Raw genomic sequence first — 20,584 nt, forward strand, 5'->3', positions numbered from 1 at the left:
TATTTCTTGGATTGGGTTTGTAAATTGATTGCCAAAGATTCTCCTCTCAGGTCAATAGAACTCAGCCTACTTTTACACAGGAGACAATTCAGGGAAAACAAGGTATAGCTATATGCTTTACAGTTGGAGGCTTAATAATAACTTATCAAAGAAATATTATTACTATTAAGAATAAAACGGATTGTTTTATATTACATAACCTTGATTTTCCCTTGCTAGAACTAGAAAATAATCAGTTGTTGGTAATGAACTATCATAAAGGGTTTTTTTTTGTAGGAAGAAATGAACTAAACCAGCACTTTTTATTGTTTAGTGCTCTTGTGGATCTAATGAAGGTCTTCATAGCCAAGGTCAAGTGACATTCAGAGCATTACTGAATAATGGTGGTCCTTTTTACCAACCTTCTTGCCACCAAACTGACTTTATAATGGAATGTAGGATAATATATTTATTATTTAGGTATTTTAGATTAATTATTTTACAGTCAATAAAGGTTACACATCGTGGACTGAAGACATTTTACCAGAATCTACAAGAATATTGCCCTGACTTTCTTTTCTTTGGTATAGATTTCTGCATTCATTGCTGAATCCATGCAAAGCTGTGGAGGTCAAATCATCCCACCACCCGGCTATTTCCAGAAAGTCTCAGAGTATGTACACAGTTTATGACGGATTTCTTTGGTTAAGTACTATAAAAGTTATTAAAGGAAATCTAGATTATACCCAAGACCATTATATCGAAAGTGTAACGAACATGTCATACAAGAGCCAATTACATTAAGAAGCACGTATGTCTTTCTAGGGTTCAGCAATGCACAAACTGTCTATTTTTATGGAGCAATTGTCATCTGAATTTGGCATAGTATGTAAATCAGGATTGTATTATAAATATATTTTTGATTCCAGTTCCAGTTTTTACACTAGCTTCTGGAGCAAAAAAGATATTTCAGTTTTTTTGCTTCTTAGCTTTGCTACGTAGGTTACGGCAGCAGAGTCATCAAATTACAAGTAGATGGATGGACAAATGGCTCTATTGTACTGCTAGGGGTGCAGATAAGTTAGGAAAGCCAAAGTATACACCAAATATATTGATATGTCCAAACAATTAAATTATAGCCAGCTCACCCAGTCTGTATCTGCCCTAAAGCGCACCCACCCTGCTGCATTGTGTACGTGCACAGACATTACAGAGAGGATGGGTATGCTATCAGTATGCATTGTGTACGTGCACAGACATTACAGAGAGCATGGGTATGCTATCAGTATGCATTGTGTACGTGCACAGACATTACAGAGAGCATGGGTATGCTATCAGTATTCCTGCCCCCAGCAGAGCTTCTAAAAATAAAATGCTACAAAACATCCAAGGCATTTTTTACATACTTACATTTGATCAAAATTTTAACTAGTAGATTCCCTTTCAAGTCGCAAAAAGCTTATATTTTGAAGATATTGATATTGCCCCAATAAGCAATACTGAAGGCATTTTACTTCGCAGACCAATGGGATCCACTTATTTCTAATACTCCACTCATAAACCCCCAAATTTTGTGGTCCTTTATTGATTGACTCTGGTGCATATTTCACTTTGAAGACCTATACAGATAACATTTGTAGTCAGAGCAGTAACTTTAACGTGCAATAGCCATGCATACATTTGCCACAAATATATTTTGATGGGAGACATGGCCCATGGATGTGATAATTTCATCACTACAGGCTCCATTTCTGGCAAAAAATAACAACATTTTGTCTGTGGAACTCATGCCCTCTACTCACATTCCCTGATAGCATTTATATTCCTCTTTCCTATTTCCGCATTTGATTGATGTATATATTTCTTTCCAGGTACGTACATAAGGCTGGAGGAGTATTTATAGCTGATGAAGTTCAGGTTGGATTTGGACGAGTTGGAAAACATTTTTGGAGTTTCCAGTTACAAGGTGAAGACTTTGTGCCAGACATTGTCACCATGGGAAAGCCTATTGGTAATGGGCATCCAATGTCTTGTGTAGTGACAACCAAGGAAATTGCAGAAGCATTTGGAGCGACTGGCTTGGAATACTTTAACACGGTAAATTTGTGAAAAATTAAAAAATTGTACGTCATTTGAAAACTATGCACTTGATAAGTCCTTCTATATGGCTATTAATTACTGCTATAGTAAGCTACCATTATCATCCCATATAAAGTGTGTAGAATTACAAAGATACTTAAATTAATATAGAATTATATATATATATATTATATATATTAGAATACTATAAATAATAATATTTCATTAAAAGCAAACAAAAGAACAGTACAGCCTGTATTCCACCCCATTAGCTTTAATGTGTTAATATCTTTTCTATAGAGCAAATAATAATCATGTACACAGAGGTCTGTCTAGGGTTGAGTTATTCTTTTGAAGGGTTGCTCTAGTCTGTGCATTTGAGGAGCGCACTACTCCCCAGGTCGTCAACTTCCTGACTGCTGGGGATCAGTGCAGGCGCTCCTGCTTCAGTAGTAGTACAGACCAGTGGCATTGCCTTGCTGCGGGCCTGAACATTGGCCTCTCAATGTTGCTATATGGCAACTTTGCAGCATTGAAAGTGCAGTGGGGTTGAAGCTGACTGAAAAGAGGACCACTGAGCATGTTCAGCCTGCGCTTCTAGACCACGGAGTGAACTGGCCCCTGGACATCAAGAAGTAAACAACAGAATATTAACATTGAAATAATGGGAGAACGGGGGCAAATTTTAACAGAAAGTTATTGCAAAATTGCTTGATACTCAGTAAATTAATCCATGGATTCAAATGACCATTATATACAATGGTAAGCTTAAAAACCTTTGTGTCCCTAAATACTTTTAACCTACAGATATAGGTTTAATCTGCAAGTTAATAGCATTACAATGCTGTCCAGATGCCTTGCTGAAAGTGCAGTTATTGGCAGAAAATGAACTTTACTCCTCAGGCTTTCAGTCACAGAGGCGTGCCCGAAGAGATTACAGCCACCGCTCAGCACACAGTGACTGGTGGCCGAACATCCGCCCTGGCCCATTCATATAACAACAGTTATTTTACAAGACAGCTCTCAAATAGCAAGTTCGAAAGGCCTCACATGTTGCAAGTGATTTTATTAATAATTTTTCAGTGACTTTTGGTAAAACTGATCTCTGTAACTTTTGCAGTTTGGAGGAAATCCTGTGTCTTGTGCAATTGGCTTGGCAGTGCTTGATATTATTGAAAAAGAAGATTTGCGAGGAAATGCTACCAGAGTGGGAAACTATCTTGTAGAACTACTGCAGGAGCAGAAAGAAAAACACCAGATGATAGGTGATATCAGGTAACTGCTCTCTGTAAAAGTGATCTGCCTTGATGCTAAAATAGATTTCCAAAACACCTTGCTGCAGGGCAAGGTCACCAGCTGTCCTTCTCTTGGCCATATTTCTCCTCTCCCTCCTACTTTCCATAATAACTGACTGTGAATGACATAAGTATAGCAGCAGCTCCTCAGTTCCCGAATAGGCTCACAAGTGGAATGAATGGAATGATTGTTAGCATCACTAACTATGTTCAGTTTCCTCTAATCCAGAAATGGAAACTCATAATAATGATTAATTTCAGTGTTATATGTTCTGTTCACATGTGAGCATGAGACGCTTCATTCAGTGGAATGCAATGGAAACATTCCTTACGAATATATATGAGACAATTACTTTGGAAAAACAGCTGGACGTAATTTTCTTTCATTTACGTAGCAGAAACATTTTCTTTGAAAAATTCAACTATGAGCACTATGTAGTCATTCTGAATTCTATATGCCTTGATATGAACTACGTGTCATAATGGTGAATACATTCACAGCATAAAGAATAAAAAGAAGAGAAGATACTCTGCAAATCTTGATGACAGGATGATACATAAGGAAGAGTTTACACCTATAGACTAAGGGCATATATACCATAAAGATAGATCATGAGGCTAAAAAGAGCGGACCAAGTCTAGCTGGTACCAAGGGTAGCAAGAACCTGTGTTAGATTGATCTTATATAGAAATTAGACTGCTCGCAAACAAGGGTATGGCAAGTTGTTTCAAGGGTCTTATAATGAGTGTGCAGCTCCCCAGAGTCCTGGTCGTTGCAGTACTGATGCTCCGTCGCTAAGGGGAGTGATGGTAGGTCTGATGGCACTTAAGGAGTTCATCTGACCAGGTATCACAGACACCAATACACTTCATAGTCTGGCATCCAGGATGGAGCAAAGGGCACTATGTATTAGGCCACTCCTCACAATCTGGTAAAACTGGGGGTTGGATAGAAAGTTAGACAGAAGCTGACTGGGTTGGAACCAAGCAACATCCTGTGGCAGAGGGTGTTGCAGGGGAAGATTCAGGGGGGTCCCTGTCAGGGGTGGGATCCTGATAGAGGCCTAGTGAACAAGAAAGAATGTTAAGGAACCGCGCCTGCACTACATCGCGGCGGTATCTCAAGAAAGGACAAGAAGCGAGGTTTATTGTGAAGAGTGAGAAATGAGATCATAGCAAAAAGGAGATAACACCAGTAGGAGTCGTGCCGTAAGATCGAGGCAACATCCTACTGAGGCGCGTAGTCGGTGGCCGGAATGCCGAGGAAGTATTGGGCTCCAAGCATTACTTCAAACCAACGGCAGGACAGTTAATTATAGGTTGGCTGTCTCACCTAAATCACCTAAGCAGACATAGGGGGCAACTGTGGGAGAGGGGCGTCACTAGGGTCCCGGAAGAACTCCAGGCCTACCCGTCATACGGGTGCGTCCTAGCCATATCATCTGGGGGACGGAGAAGAACATCAGAACATATATAAGTTGTGGGAAAGAACATCAGAAACAGACACAACAGTTGTGAGGACTATCCCGTGGTGCTCAGCAGGGAAGTGCTACAACACACAGGAACTAGAAGGTAGGCACAGATTTCCACCTGCAAAGGGAACTCTGGAGGTGCCATCGGATCGGCCGGTCTCAGCCAGCCCTGTTAACCGTACTCTGGATTGAGGATCTTGAAGTCTTCAGTAAAGAGGTAAAGAGACTGCAGCCCTGTGTCCTCGTTATTCACCGCGACCTGCACCACGCACCACCACCTACACCTTTCATTGGACGCCCCTTAGCAGGGTCACGGACCGGGTCTAGCCACCGTGACAACCCCTGAACTGAAACAGAGAGGCCCGGTACTGAGTACCCCGCGGCCCTGCATCTAGGGGCGCTCCAAGTGCATACAGGGACGAAAGACCTCCAATCCCAGAACACAAGTCCCAGCAAGATAACACTATCTTCAATGCTTGTCATTGTCTAAGGGTACTGTCACACTCTGCAACTTTCCAACGATCACGACCAGCGATACGAAATGGCCGTGATCGTTGGAAAGTCGTTGTGTGGTCGCTGGGGAGCTGTCACACAGACAGCTCTCCAGCGACCAACGATGCCGAGGTCCCGGGTAACCAGGGTAAACATCGGGTTACTAAGCACAGGGCCGCGCTTAGTAACCCGATGTTTACCCTGGTTACCAGCGTAAAAGTAAAAAAAAACTAAACCGTACATACTCACATTCCGGTGTCCTTCAGGTCCCTTGCCGTCTGCTTCCCGCTCTGACTGAGTGCCGCCGTAAAGTGAAAGCAGATCACAGCGGTGACGTCACCGCTGTGCTCTGCTCTTACTTTCCGGCCGGCAGTCAGTCAGAGCGGGAAGCAGACGGCAAGGGACCTGAAGGACACCGGAATGTGAGTATGTACGGTTTTGTTTTTTTTTACTTTTACGCTGGTAACCACGGTAAACATCGGGTTACTAAGCGCGGCCCTGCGCTTAGTAACCCGATGTTTACCCTGGTTACAAGCGAACGCATCGCTGGATCGCTGTCACACACAACGATCCAGCGATGACAGCGGGAGATCCAGCGACGAAATAAAGTTCCAAACGATCTGCTACGACGTACGATTCTCAGCAGGGTCCCTGATCGCTGCTGCGTGTCAGAGATAGCGATATCGTATGGATATCGCTGGAACGTCACGGATCGTACCGTCGTAGCGACCAAAGTGCCACTGTGTGACAGTACCCTAAAGGTGCCTAAACAGGTCAGTCAGATATCTGTTGGATAAACACTAGCTTGGTTGATGGCTACAGTATCTTTCATGACTTTCCCATAGACATGGATGCTCAGCAAGTCTTAATGTATTATCTATTAGGGAGAACAGAGCCGCACACCTCTGTCTAAGGCTACTTTCACACTAGCGTCGTGCACTGCACGTCGCAATGCGTCTTTGTGGATAAAAAACGCATCCTGCAAAGTTGTCTGCAGGATGCATTTTTTCTCCATAGACTTTTATTAGCGACGCAGTGCCACACGTCGCAACCGTCCTGCGATGGTTGCATTGTGTTTTGGCATACCGCCACCACAAAAAAAGTTACATGTAACTTTTTTTGTGCCTCGGGACCGTCATTTTCGACCGCGCATGCGCGGCCGAAACTCCGCCCCCTCCTCCCCGGACCTTACAATGAAGCAGCGGAAGCATCTTAAGACTGCTTCCGCTGCCAACGTCGGGCATTTTCTTCACAGTATGCGTCGGTACGTTGGGCCGACGCAGTGCGACGGCCCCGTACCGAAGCTAGTGTGAAAGTAGCCTAAGGCTCCCCTAGCTGGAGACCAAACTGGCCAGGGATTTGAATACAAATTGTCGATCCTTATCTCCCCCTTGTTTTCTGTTGAGGGAAAGTCAGCAGGCCGCCATCCACATTAGGTGTCCCCCAGAAATTCCACAGAAATTTGCAGGTTTGGCCTTCTTTAATCTAATGTGTATGGGATCATTAGACTGAAATCTTTGCACAGTTATTTGCTATAAGTAATCCAGCGGGCTATGAAATATATAACAAATCGATTTGGTCATTAAATCTAAGAACATTTTAGGTCGTCCATTTATGTCGTGAATATTAATTCAATATTATAAGAAGAGGTTATATGCTTACATGTATTTTTCTAATATAATAATTTATATATTTATTATACAACCCCAATTCCAAAAAAGTTGGGATCTTGTGTAAAGTGTAATGAAAACAAGATTGCAATGATTGAAATATTTTATTCACAAAAGAACATAGAACACAGATCAGAAGTGGAAAGTTAGACATAGTTCCGTCTCACCTTTCAACTCCTTATATGCGCTCTGTGTTCTTTTGTGAATAAAATATGGTAATAAGATATTTCTAAATCATTGCATTCTTGTTTTGTTTCTTCATTTTATGCAGCGTCCCAACTTTTTGGGAATTGGGGTTGAAAATAATTACTCAACATCCAAAAAAAAGATGGGATGCTGTAAAATTTTATAAAATTGCTTATAAGGCTAAATAAGTTTACACTGAATCGTTATAGACTACAGTGTATTATACATGATGGTGAGCTTGCCAGCCGGGTCCTCACGCCTGAGCTATTTGCTATTCTGTAATGTATCTATTGTCTGTACAGGTCCCCTCTAAAATTGTAAAGTTATGCAGAATATGCTGGCGCTATAAAAATACAAATGATTATTATTACAGTATGTGTTCAACTATAGCCGTGACTATTAATTACATATAAAACACTTTATTAACCCCAGATTTATACAGAGCAAAGCAATTTGTATTAAGCTCATATTACATATTACAATGCATATTACCTTTATGTGCTGTAAAAATATATTAAACTATCATTCACTATTCTTTCAGAGGTGTCGGCTTATTCGTTGGTGTAGATCTGGTTAAAGACCGACAACTGAGGACTCCGGCTACAGCAGAGGCCCAGCACATCATATATAAGTAAGTATTTCGTTATTTAACAGTGAGGCAAGTGCGTGCCGAGTAAAAGTGTCATGATTCCACCATTCACAGCGTCCTATGGACAATGTGAATAACAGCTCTGCCACCATGTGGGATCGAGGGCTTGCTGACCCGTCAGGATTGTGAGTGACAGCTCTACCATCCAATCTAACGCAGAGGTTGATTGACAGCTCAGTTGTCCCTTCTGGCTAGGTCTGTGGGATCTCCTCCAAAAGTCATCCATTCTGTTTGATTACTGGGCTATTTAGCACTGTACTGTTACCTTAGTACGCATTTGTCTTTTCCCTTTGTCTATTACGAGCCCTCTTGGTACTGACTCTGGACTTCTTGACTATCCTGCCTCACGGTAAGTCCATGAGTAGTTACCAGCACAGCAGTACAAAAAGCTTATCAAAAAGGAACCCTTCCTATCTCAAGTAAAAGTCCACTTAAACATTAGATTAAAGTATGTTGCTGGTTACATGATTGTTTAACGAAAGAACATTTAACGAACAATTTTAATTTCAACACGAGACAACATTTTACTACATAAAGGTCATTACTGATGTTCACCAGATGACAATAAAAAATCCTTCATGGATGAACAATCTTTCATTTGCACGACTTTTGGCCCAAAAAATTAAACATAGTGGACTTAATTACAAATGATGACGACCAGCGATGATTCAGCTGATACAGTTGTTTCTTAAGCTTTTACCCAATCAATGAACATTTTGGTTGAAATTGATCATTTTCATCAACTTTATTCTAAGGTTTCTTGGAACATTTTAAAATGTCATAGCCAGTGGATTGTATATACCGTCATGGCCAAAAGTATTCACACCCCTGCAATTCTGTCAGATAATACTCAGCTTCTTCCTGAAAATGATAGCAAACACAAATTCTTTGTTATTATTATCTTCATTTAATTTGTCTTAAATGAAAAAAACACAAAAAGAATTGTTCTAAAGCCAAATTGGATATAATTCCACACCAAACATAAAAAAGGGGGTGGACAAAAGTATTGGCACTGTTCGAAAAATCATGTGATGCTTCTCTAATTTGTGTAATTAACAGCACCTGTAACTTACCTGTGGCACCTAACAGGTGTTGGCAATAACTAAATAACACTTGCAGCCAGTTGACATGGATTAAAGTTGACTCAACCTCTGTCCTGTGTCCTTGTGTGTACCACATTGAGCATGGAGAAAAGAAAGAAGACCAAAGAACTGTCTGAGGACTTGAGAAACCAAATTGTGAGGAAGCATGAGCAATCTCAAGGCTACAAGTCCATCTCCAAAGACCTGAATGTTCCTGTGTCTACCGTGCGCAGTGTCATCAAGAAGTGTAAAGCCCATGGCACTGTGGCTAACCTCCCTAGATGTGGACGGAAAAGAAAAATTGACAAGAGATTTCAACGCAAGATTGTGCGGATGTTGGATAAAGAACCTCGACTAACATCCAAACAAGTTCAAGCTGCCCTGCAGTCCGAGGGTACAACAGTGTCAACCCTTACTATCCGTCGGCGTCTGAATGAAAAGGGACTGTATGGTAGGAGACCCAGGAAGAGCCCGCTTCTTACCCCGAGACATAAAAAAGCCAGGCTGGAGTTTGCCAAAACTTACCTGAAAAAGCCTAAAACGTTTTGGAAGAATGTTCTCTGGTCAGATGAGACAAAAGTAGAGCTTTTTGGGCATAGGCACCAACATAGAGTTTACAGGAGTAAAAAAGAGGCATTCAAAGAAAAGAACACGGTCCCTACAGTCAAACATGGCGGAGGTTCCCTGATGTTTTGGGGTTGCTTTGCTGCCTCTGGCACTGGACTGCTTGACCGTGTGCATGGCATTATGAAGTCTGAAGACTACCAACAAATTTTGCAGCATAATGTAGGGCCCAGTGTGAGAAAGCTGGGTCTCCCTCAGAGGTCATGGGTCTTCCAGCAGGACAATGACCCAAAACACACTTCAAAAAGCACTAGAAAATGGTTTGAGAGAAAGCAGTAGAGACTTCTAAGGTGGCCAGCAATGAATCCAGACCTGAATCCCATAGAACACCTGTGGAGAGATCTAAAAATGGCAGTTTGGAGAAGGCACCCTTCAAATATCAGGGACCTGGAGCAGTTTGCCAAAGAAGAATGGTCTAAAATTCCAGCAGAGCATTGTAAGAAACTCATTGATGGTTACCGGAAGCGGTTGGTCGCAGTTATTTTGGCTAAAGGTTGTGCAACCAAGTATTAGACTGAGGGTGCCAATACTTTTGTCTGGCCCATTTTTGGAGTTTTGTGTGAAATGATCAATGTTTTGCTTTTTGCTTCATTCTCTTTTGTGTTTTTTCATTTAAGACAAATTAAATGAAGATAATAATACCAAAGACTTTGTGTTTGCAATCATTTTCAGGAAGAAACGGAGTATTATCTGACAGAATTGCAGGGGTGTGAATACTTTTGGCCATGACTGTAAATATTTTCTCTTTCTGTAAAGGAGTATCTCTACCATTAAGGCTTCTTTTATACTTACTGGGTTTTTTGCGGCCCGTTATTGCGTCTCCTGACTTCACAGCCTCATGTATGTCTACGGAGCTATCAAGCTCAAGCCAGAAGACCTCCGGAGAGTTTGAGCATCATGGTCCGTGCTTGGACTGTTAGACATGAATGTAGCCTTATAGATACTGAATAATGTTACAATTAACAACTAGTGAAACCTAGTATTCAAGATTTCAGTGTCTTTATCAATACAGCAAATCTATAGTTACACACTCCAGTTTTATTACATTCCACATTTATTACCCCACTAAGAACTCCTATTGTCCTATTTATCTACATACTATGAATAACATATGATTGGTCCCATGACAATAGGCAGATGATGATAATTCAGTAATCAGTTGTTGTCTATGAGAGAATGTGGCAAAGGGTTTAATTCAACGACTTACACATGTAGGTAGTAGAATGAATTCCTATTAAAAAATATATATATTTGTAGTATAGATGCTAGTGGTTTAGGTATTTAAAAAAATTGTATGCACAAGAGGGGTCTTTGGTGCACGCTTATTGTGACCAAGGGCTCAGGGCACCGTTATGTCCCCTCTATATGCATACTGAGCACATTGACATATATTAATTAAAAGCACCCAAGCAACTGCTGCCTGACCACAACCAGCAGCTTGGAACCTACACAGTGACACTGTAGGAGCTCAGCCAGGTTTAAGGTACCGTCACACTCAGCGACGCTGCAGCGATATAGACAACGAGCCGATCGCTGGAGCGTCGCTGTTTAGGTCGCTGTAGAGACGTCAAACACAGCAGCTCCAGAACGATGCAGGAGCGATCCTGTGACTTAACGGTGACTCACTTATCGTTCTCACAGGTCGTTAGCTCCATGTAATACATTGCTGGCATCGTTGCTTTTGCTGTCAAACATGACTATACACGCCGACCTGATGACCAAATAAAGTTCTGGACTTCTAGCTCCGACCAGCGATATCACAGCGGGATCCAGATCACTGCTGCGTGTCAAACTCAACGAGATCGCTAACCAGGACGCTGCAACGTCACGGATCGTTGTCGTTCTCGTTGTAAAGTTGCTGAGTGCGAAGGTACCTTTAGCGTCAGTATGCACTCTTACAGAGCACACATTGACAGTGTGGGAGTGGCACATGTCTGTACTCCTGCAGTGTTAGTGTGTTCCAGCTCCTGTCTTTACATGGCACTTGGTACTGTACTGCAGGCAACAACCAGCAATGAGAGTGTACACTGACACTGAACACAGCTGGGCTCCTGCAGTGTCGCAAAGCCACAGTTTGAGTTCAGGCAAGTCCAGAGTCCCCTTGTCCAGGTGGAAAACAGTAGCCTTCCCTTGCGCTGCAGTGTTTGTAGTTCCTTACTGCCTAAGGCTTCACATAAGGTCCTCACAGATGTAATGTCTTTCTCTCTGTCCCCCATATAGGATAGGACAAACCCGTATGACTGGTGGCTTGATGCTGTTTATAGGGACTCTAACACGCCCTGGCCTCCAAAGGTTGCCACTGTGCCTCCTGGGTGTAGGGCGGACAGGTAACTTGCAATTAGCTGTCCTGCCGGTCTCTGGAGCAAAGCATAAAGGTCCTTACTCCCTCGGTGTTCAGGCTACCGGGCTTCTGCGCCTCAGAAGGCGGCAGCCTGTGTAGAGCTGTCCCCTTCTGGTATCCTCTCCTTTGCTGCAACTCCCTTCACGCTCGCTGCAATACAGTTCTGCCTTCTGTGTGTCTGTTTTCTGGGAGCTACAGCTCTGAGGGCATGCACAGTTCCGTGTCCTTTCTCCTTCGTTCACTGACAGGATCCCACCCCTGTCAGGGACTGACTAACTGAGCTGAGCTCAGCCAGCAACTACCTCATTTTCCCTACTCCCTTACCTATGTGGGGAGTGACTTAATAAATAGGAGCAGAAGCTCCCCCTCGTGCCTGGAGTGTGAAATGTGTTGCATGTTTGTGATACCTGGATGCAGTTATCCTTCTTTGCCTCCAAACATAATATCACTCTCGCCGAGAAGAAAGCAATACCACTGCGACGACCAGGACCCTGGGGCGCCACATGCACTAAATAGTGTGTGGAGCTGTTGTGCTCTACTGTGTTCTCTAAATAGTGTGTGGCACTATTGTGCTCTATTGTGTACACTAAATAGTGTGTGGAGCTGTTGTGCTCTATTGTGTTCTCTAAATAGTGTGTGGCGCTATTGTGCTCTATTGTGTACACTAAATAGTGTGTGGAGCTGTTGTGCTCTATTATTTACACTCTCTACATCTGGCCACCGGAGGTGATATTGGCTGGACCCCCACTAATATGAAATCGTTAACTTATACTAAGGATAGGTCATCAATATAAAAGCAGTAAATGACCTCTTTTAGTACTCAGTTAGCCTATGACTATAGCTTTGCATTTTCTTTTTTCCTGGAAACTATTATAAGACAATTCATGACATCTGTTCCTACCACTTTATTTGTTCTGAATGTTTTATGACTAAACATTTATGGAAAATTAAGTTTAACATAAAAATAAAAAAACCTAAATATTTCTGTATATTACAGGTTGAAAGAAAAACATATTCTTCTGAGTGCAGATGGCCCCCATAGAAATGTTCTTAAATTTAAGCCTCCGATGTGCTTTACAAAGGAAGATGCTAAGATGGTGGTGGATATTATAGATGAATTACTTACTGGTAAGAACACCGCAAGAGAATATTTTGTAATGTCAAGCCTCTATAAAAAAGGAATATTCCATTAAAAATTATACCTAGGGAGACACAGCTTCCCAAAGCCCTGAAAAGCAATGTATGAATTGAAAGTAACAAAAGTTTCACAGATACATATCATATGCATTGTACACATAAAGAATGAAACATACATTTTCTTATGTAGCCTTAAGCCCCCGTCACACTAAGCGAGGTCGCTAGCGAGATCGCTGCTGAGTCACAAGTTTTGTGACGCAACAGCGACCTCAGTAGCGATCTCGCTATGTTTGACACGTAGCAGCGACCAGGCCCCTGCTGTGAGATCGCTGGTCGTGTCGGAATGGCCTGGACCTTTTTTTGATCGTTGAGGTTCCGCTGGGTAGCACACATCGCTGTGTTTGACACCTTACCAACGACCTCGTTGACGACTCAGACACCGACACATGGGCGTGCATTTGCGTTGCCTTTTCCGCACCCCTCCGCTCCGATTGGTGGTCGCTACTGCGTTCTGATTGGCGGTCATGCCTTCGACAGAAGGAGACATAGTAGCGCTTCCATCCTTTGTTCCTGACCACGTGGTCAGGAACAAAGGACGGAAGGGCTATTCTGTCGCCTCATAAGGCAAGGCCGCCACCAATCAGAACGCAGTAGCGACCACCAATCGGAACTGAATGGGCGCGGAAAAGGCAACGCAAATGCACGCCTGTGTGACTATAACGTCACACAGGACATCCCTCATCGAGGTCTGAATCGTCATAATAGCTGCCATGTGACAGGGTCACAACGACCAACGACATCGTTGTACAGGTCGCTACAGGTCGCCGCATCGCTGCTGCGTCGTTTGGAAGATCTCACTGTTTGACATCTCACCAGCGACCACATAGCGACGCAGCAACGATCCTGGACAGGTCGTATCGTTGTCGGGATCGCTTTAGCGTCGCTAAGTGTGACGGGGCCTTTACAACATATACATTTTATAAACATCTCAATCTCTTCTGCTTTTGGGTAACTTAGGAGAAAAGACAAACATTGCAGCCAGCAAGTCGGTAAATTTATTTACAAAGGCTAAAAGATCACAGCAAAGAAAAAATAGGTCATGAATAGAGAAGGTGCAGTTCACGGGCCTCTTATCTATGATAAGGTGTAGATATTATACATGGGAAACAGCAAATCTCTCAATACAGTCAGATGGTGGACACTGTCCTGTACAACATATGTACAGGAGTCGGAGACTGTATTTGTGTTGTTGACATCTATAATACTTCCATATCTCAGTGCTGCGTCTGTGCACGTCAGTAAAGATAAAGTATATTGCCTTGGATACTGCCAATATGTGCAGCTATCAGCAATGCACAAGGTTAGACAGATTGCATTGGCATTTTCTGTGTCAGGGATTGTCAATAATTGTTTCAGAATTTCTTATTGAGTGTAAGGGCAGACAAACAAATGGCAGAATAAAGGGTCCCATACACCTTAGACCAGTGGTGCACAACCTTTTCTGGTCCAAGGGCCATGCTATCATATTGAACTACTTCAAGGGCCGCAGTTATAGGGGTATTACCTTTTGAAAGGTTTATGGAATGTCAAAAGTACAGGTCTAAGAGATACAGATACCACTACCAGGACTTTCACATATCAGGGAAAAGTGGTGATCATCTCCTCCAATCAGTACTCTAGACAGGATGAGACCCTGCACACAAGTAACTTTCTTCATTGAAGACTATGGTTCTAGTTGCTGGCTGTATTTCACAATTACCTTTACAATAGAATAGTGCAAGTTTCATATGTAGACAACCACCCCACTTAGGGTACTGTCACACTCTGCTACTTTCCAACGATCACGACCAGCGATACGACCTGGCCGTGATCGTTGGAAAGTCGTTGTGTGGTCGCTGGAGAGCTGTCACACAGACAGATGTCCAGTGACCAACGATGCCGAGGTCCCGGGTAACCAGGGTAAACATCGGGTTACTAAGCGCAGGGCCGCGCTTAGTAACCCGATGTTTACCCTGGTTACCAGCGTAAAAGTTAAAAAAAACAAACCGTACATACTCACATTCCGGTGTCCTTCAGGTCCCTTGCTGTCTGCTTCCCGCTCTGACTGAGTGCCGCCGTAAAGTGAAAGCAGATCACAGCGGTGACGTCACCGCTGTGCTCTGCTCTTACTTTCTGGCCGGCAGTCAGTCAGAGCGGGAAGCAGATGGCAAGGGACCTGAAGGACACCGGAATGTGAGTATGTACGGTTTGTTTATTTTTACTTTTACGCTGGTAACCACGGTAAACATCGGCTTACTAAGCGCGGCCCTGCGCTTAGTAACCCGATGTTTACCCTGGTTACAAGCGAACGCATCGCTGGATCACTGTCACACACAACGATCCAGCGATGACAGCGGGAGATCCAGCGACGAAATAAAGTTCCAAACGATCTGCTACGACGTACGATTCTCAGCAGGGTTCCTGATCGCTGCTGCGTGTCAGACACAGCGATATCGTATGGATATCGCTGGAACGTCACGGATCGTACCGTCGTAGCAATCAAAGTGCCACTGTGTGACAGTACCCTAACTCACATATACCTTTCTAAAGTACTAAGCAGAGTTCAAGGAACTAGTTTATTGATGTATGGTGGACCCAGCTATGGTTAAACAGTGCTTTATCCCTGCTTGTCCATCCTCGCTCCTCAGCAATGTGCTACACTTTTCCACTCTGACCTGCAAAGTACTGTATACAGAATGCTCAGGGCCACACAAAATGGCATGGAGGGCTGCTTGTGGCTCCTGGGCTGCAGGCTGTGCACCCCTGCATTAGACTACTGTAGGCTAACTGAGTTGATACTGACGGTTTAGGCCAAAAGTGCAATGTGTATGGGAGCAGCAGCTGACAGAGGTGTTGATCGTGCATGTACAGTTTCAGCCCACCAATTGCATTATTTTCCCCGAGATAAGTCACAAATTGTGATATCGCTGCACTGCATCACCCACTCTGTGTGCAGGGAAGAAAAGGATCCAGTTCCTTGGATTAGATGAGTACAATTTTTTGTGTGGGTTGGTCAAAGATGGCATTCATACTTTTGGAGGTGGCACTCAGGGGCATCGTTACTTTTTAAGGGAGCATTAACACTTTTGAAAGGGGGCACTCAGGGGGCATTATTAGTTTTAAGTTAGGGTCACACAAGCGTAATAAAAATTGGGCCTATTTTCATCCGGAAACGCAGGATGATTATTTTCTCATTTGTCATCTGTGTACACTCAGTATTCAATCTGGCTTGTTTTTTCTGTTTAGAGCTTCCTATGAATCAGAATTGTAATGCATTAGTAAAAATCGGATGCTTTACTGTGGCTTTGAATGGCATCTGATTTTTTCTCTGACCCATTTGACTTCAGAGTGAAATTGCAGCATGCAGAGATTTTTTTCACAGACAGATTCTGTCAGTCAAAAGAATGGTCATCAGAACTACCCCATTGAATAACACTGGTCCGAGTTCTAGTGGTAGAAAAACAGATAGCACTCGTCCAATTTATACGGTTGTGTGAGCGAGCCCTTAAGGTGACACTCAGAGTTAGTGGGTGCAACACTTGTCCCAGTCACTGACAACTCTCGCTACCCAAGTGATCCATAGTATATCAGAGAACTGACTGCTTTTCTAGACAGAATTCATTGGAAAACAATTCCTATTCTGGCTCCATAACTAGGCCGCGAGTGTAGGACACTTGAGACTCCATTTCTATGGATATCTCCATGTACTTGTACTCACACAGAGAGATTTCATCGGATAGCTTGACTCGACTGCAGGAGGCATGTATGAAAATTCCAGCAGAAGGTTAGTTCTTGTAGTTAAGCACAATACAGTAGGTAAAAAGACTTTTCTGAACCAGAGATGCAAAGACATGAGCCTCATAAGATGACATCAGAGGTAGGGAGGCAGACAGGGAGAGAGGGAGGACAAACTCATAAAAGGCCAACCTATTGCATAGCAAGGCAACAGCAGCAATACATGACAGTTCCTTATTCCCCATTCTGACAGTGTATACAGTTATAACATCTAAAAGTTACATATTATTAACTGAGGAGAAAGTTCAAGGAAATTTCCTTTTGGTTGAATTTGCCTAAGTCCAGACATTTATGAACCACCATTGCAAACCGATAATATTCTGAGCTACACTAGAATTATATAATGGAAAACACTGGTGACAAAAAACATCTTGTAATTGCTTCTTTGCAGCTTTTGAAGAAGCAACAGGAACAAAACAAGCCATAACGAGTGAACAGTCTGGAAACAAAAGAAAAGTAAGTTGCTAACCTTGCTGATTTGTACCATTGTATCTTTGCAGCAATTTAAATATTATTAGAGGAGATTTCTTATTCAGGCAATGTTCACATCACATTTGACCCTACATTCAGTGTCTCTCTCTGGGTTTTTGTCTGAAGCCAAGCAAATCGGGATTTATTCGTATGCACTGAGGGGGCCATTGACTATAATGATGCAGACGGAGTCACGGTGTGCTCTGCTGTACATCATTTTTGGCTGTCTACACCTATTGAGGCAGGCACCAGGTTGTAGTCTACTATTCTAGTCTAGTCTAGGCGTATACGTCCAAAAATTATGTAGAAGTCCTTTGGTCTATGTACTGTATATGCTGTTAAATGAAGAATATGAGATTGCTTTATGTTGAAGTAGACATTTTATGGTTACAATTACCATGTTTTATTTAATTAGCACTAAATTTGTCATTAAAATAGGTTTTTTCCAAGATCAAGTACTACCGTGTCCATAGACATGTCATTTTTATCACTGGATCACATAATTTTATAGTGGATTTACAAACATTCTCATTCCTATAATTCCTTCCTTATGTCCCAGAGTCAGCTATTGTGATAAAAAAGGATCGGACATGTAGAACTTTTATCTTCCCTAACCTTCGATCATCTATCCTATCTAGAGAAAAGCAGTGCCGGAGGTGTTTGTGGGAATGCTTCTTGGCCAGCCTTAAAAAATGCATTACATTCGACAAAACCACACAGACGCAAGGCGATCTCCAGAGGAAGTCAGTTGTGTGCTAGGATGTTCTTTAAGGAATGGCAGTAGTCTGAGGAAACCCATACACATGATGATAGTGGCATAAGCTCATTTCCAGTAATGTGATAATATTGCTCTGACCACTAATATGTAAGGTCATTTACCATAGATGTGCAACCTCACCTTCATAAACTTTTTCTCTTTACAGGATGCACATGAGACCTCTAACAATTTACAAGGCAATGTTTGCAGAACCCAAAAGAGTGGATTACACTCAGAAAACCATGCCGTCAGCAACAAAAGAATAAGAACATAAACCAGATGCCAGATTCCTTTGCAGTTTTTAATGCTTCCAATATTGCGATGAAAGCTAGTGTATGGATGGGTAATGGTAGAAATGCATGGTTCTACCGTGATCTGTATTGTATGCGTGCCTGTAATTTCAATATATCTTATTGGAATGGAAACTATATCCATGTTTTAATGGCTTAAATATATGACACAATTTCACATTTCTGGCTTGGGGGTGGTGCATTATGAGAGTGCAATGCCATCAAATAACCTTTTCATACATATTGCCAAGTTACAATATTTCATCATGTTATCAGGTTTTGCAAATTAATGTGCGGAATTCTTAATTTAGTAATCATGGTATTTGTACAGCTATTTCACAATCCAAAGTCTAACCAATAAATCATACAATTGTGTAATAGGAACAAACGTGGAGAACAAATGACAGTACTGTAAAGTTCATGAAATCGTGTGGAGACTTATTGGTGACAGACTTAACCTAACGTATTGGATAATGATACTATATAAATATAATACTGTACTGTAACTTTTCACTATTACTTATAGTAATATCAATAAACCATTTCATTTACCAGTTTAATTACCGTATTTCTTAAATGTGTATTATTTATCTATCTGCAGCCGTGCTTGAAAAGTTCGATAGTAAAAATATTAGAACAATAAAAATGATCCAATATCAGTATCTGTGAGTGGCAAAAGCATGTGAACCTTTGCTTTCAGTATCTGCTGTGACCCCTTGTGCAGCAATTATTGCATCTACACATTTCCAGTAATTATTGATTAGTCTGGCTCATCAGTTTGGAGGAATTTTAACCCATTTATTTCTACAAAACAGCTCTAATTATGTTATGTTGGTGGATTTTCTCCCATGAACGGTTTCACAAGATTTCTATAGAATTAAGATTGGGGCTTTGACTTGGCCATTCTGCAGCTTTACCTTTATTCTGCAGCTTTACCTTTATTCTGCTTCAGCCATTCTTTTGTAGTACAATTTGTGGTGTATTGGGTCATTGTCTAGCAGTATGACCCATGTTCTCTTGACTTTCAGCTCATGGACAGATGTCTTGACATTTCACTTTCAAAGTTGCTAATATAATGTAGAATTCATTGTTCCATCAATGATGACAAGCCACCCGAGTACAGATGCAGCAAAACGGGCAGAAAATGTGATAATATACTGTTTCACAGATAGTATGAGGTTTTTATGCAGTAATGCACTAGGGCTTTTCACACACAATGTTTTTCATTTAAAGCAAAAAGCTCTATTTTCGGCTCATCTGTTCACAAAATATTGTTATAATATACCTTTAGCTTGTCCAAATGATCTTTAGTAAACTGAAGATGGGCAGAAAGGTCCCTTTTGGAGTGCATTGGTTTATCCCATTTCAATCCTGCCATGCACACCTTTGTTGCTCAGTGTCCTACTGATAGTGGACTCTTGAGCATTTCCATTATCAGGCCTTTAGTTGCTTATAGATTACCATGGGTTCCTTTGTGACTTTGTAAACTATTATACACCTTACGCTTGGAGTAATCTTTGCTTACCCAGGATGCGTAAAAATGATCTTAAATAGAGAAGAGCGAATATATTCCAGTGGAATTATTCTAACTGAATATTACAAAACTGAAGATTTTTTTGCAATTTGCTTTCACATGGATTTGGCAAAATTGCGGTGGTCGTCCACCATTTTTCTGAATTGTAAAGGTCCATCAAGAGGTTAAAAAAAACTTATATTCACTTTAATACTCACCTATACAGTCCCTCCTCTCCTCACAGTCCCCCTGTCAGTTGCTCATCTCTTCTTCTTATCAATGCAGTGAGCCCTGATATCGCTGCGCCTCTCACATTAGGTTGGCACTACCAGCTCTGATGAGGCCCAGTACTGTTCACTATAGGTTCATTTACTTTTACTGTTCACATACAGGTGATATTGGATCATTTTTCTCAGTTAAATATTACAAAGTCTTTTGATTCATTTGTTTTATTTGGTTCTCTTTTTCTACTTTTTCTGTGTGAATATCTGATGTCATTTTAGACCGAATTTAATTGTACATATAGAAAATTCTGAAGGGTTCACATACTTTAAAATGCTAATGTATTTCTAAATTGTAGAGAAGTTGACAAGGAACCAGCAGGATTATTATAAATGGATCCGTCCAGATCTAAATTCTTGCCGAATAAAAAAGTGCCTACGAATGACATCAGAGATGATGATCCAAGCATCATTAATTGTTTCAGTTGCTTC

At 41.8% G+C, this 20,584-nt stretch overlaps 1 protein-coding gene across 1 annotated transcript in view; it reads left to right on the forward strand.

Annotated features, from left to right (window-relative positions):
- ETNPPL (ethanolamine-phosphate phospho-lyase) overlaps window positions 1–18,918 on the forward strand; it is a 74,252-nt gene extending 55,334 nt beyond the window's left edge. Inside the window, exons 7-13 of the mRNA XM_077278991.1 lie at window positions 570–652; window positions 1,851–2,076; window positions 3,179–3,333; window positions 7,715–7,804; window positions 12,867–12,997; window positions 17,232–17,296; window positions 18,235–18,918. Coding sequence (XP_077135106.1) covers window positions 570–652; window positions 1,851–2,076; window positions 3,179–3,333; window positions 7,715–7,804; window positions 12,867–12,997; window positions 17,232–17,296; window positions 18,235–18,342 — 858 coding nt within the window. The 3' untranslated portion in view covers window positions 18,343–18,918. The remainder of the gene's footprint in view (window positions 1–569; window positions 653–1,850; window positions 2,077–3,178; window positions 3,334–7,714; window positions 7,805–12,866; window positions 12,998–17,231; window positions 17,297–18,234) is intronic.
- Window positions 18,919–20,584: the final 1,666 nt, after the last annotated feature.

This window comes from Ranitomeya variabilis, chromosome 1 (assembly GCF_051348905.1).
Source record: "Ranitomeya variabilis isolate aRanVar5 chromosome 1, aRanVar5.hap1, whole genome shotgun sequence".
Lineage (NCBI taxonomy): Eukaryota > Metazoa > Chordata > Amphibia > Anura > Dendrobatidae > Ranitomeya > Ranitomeya variabilis.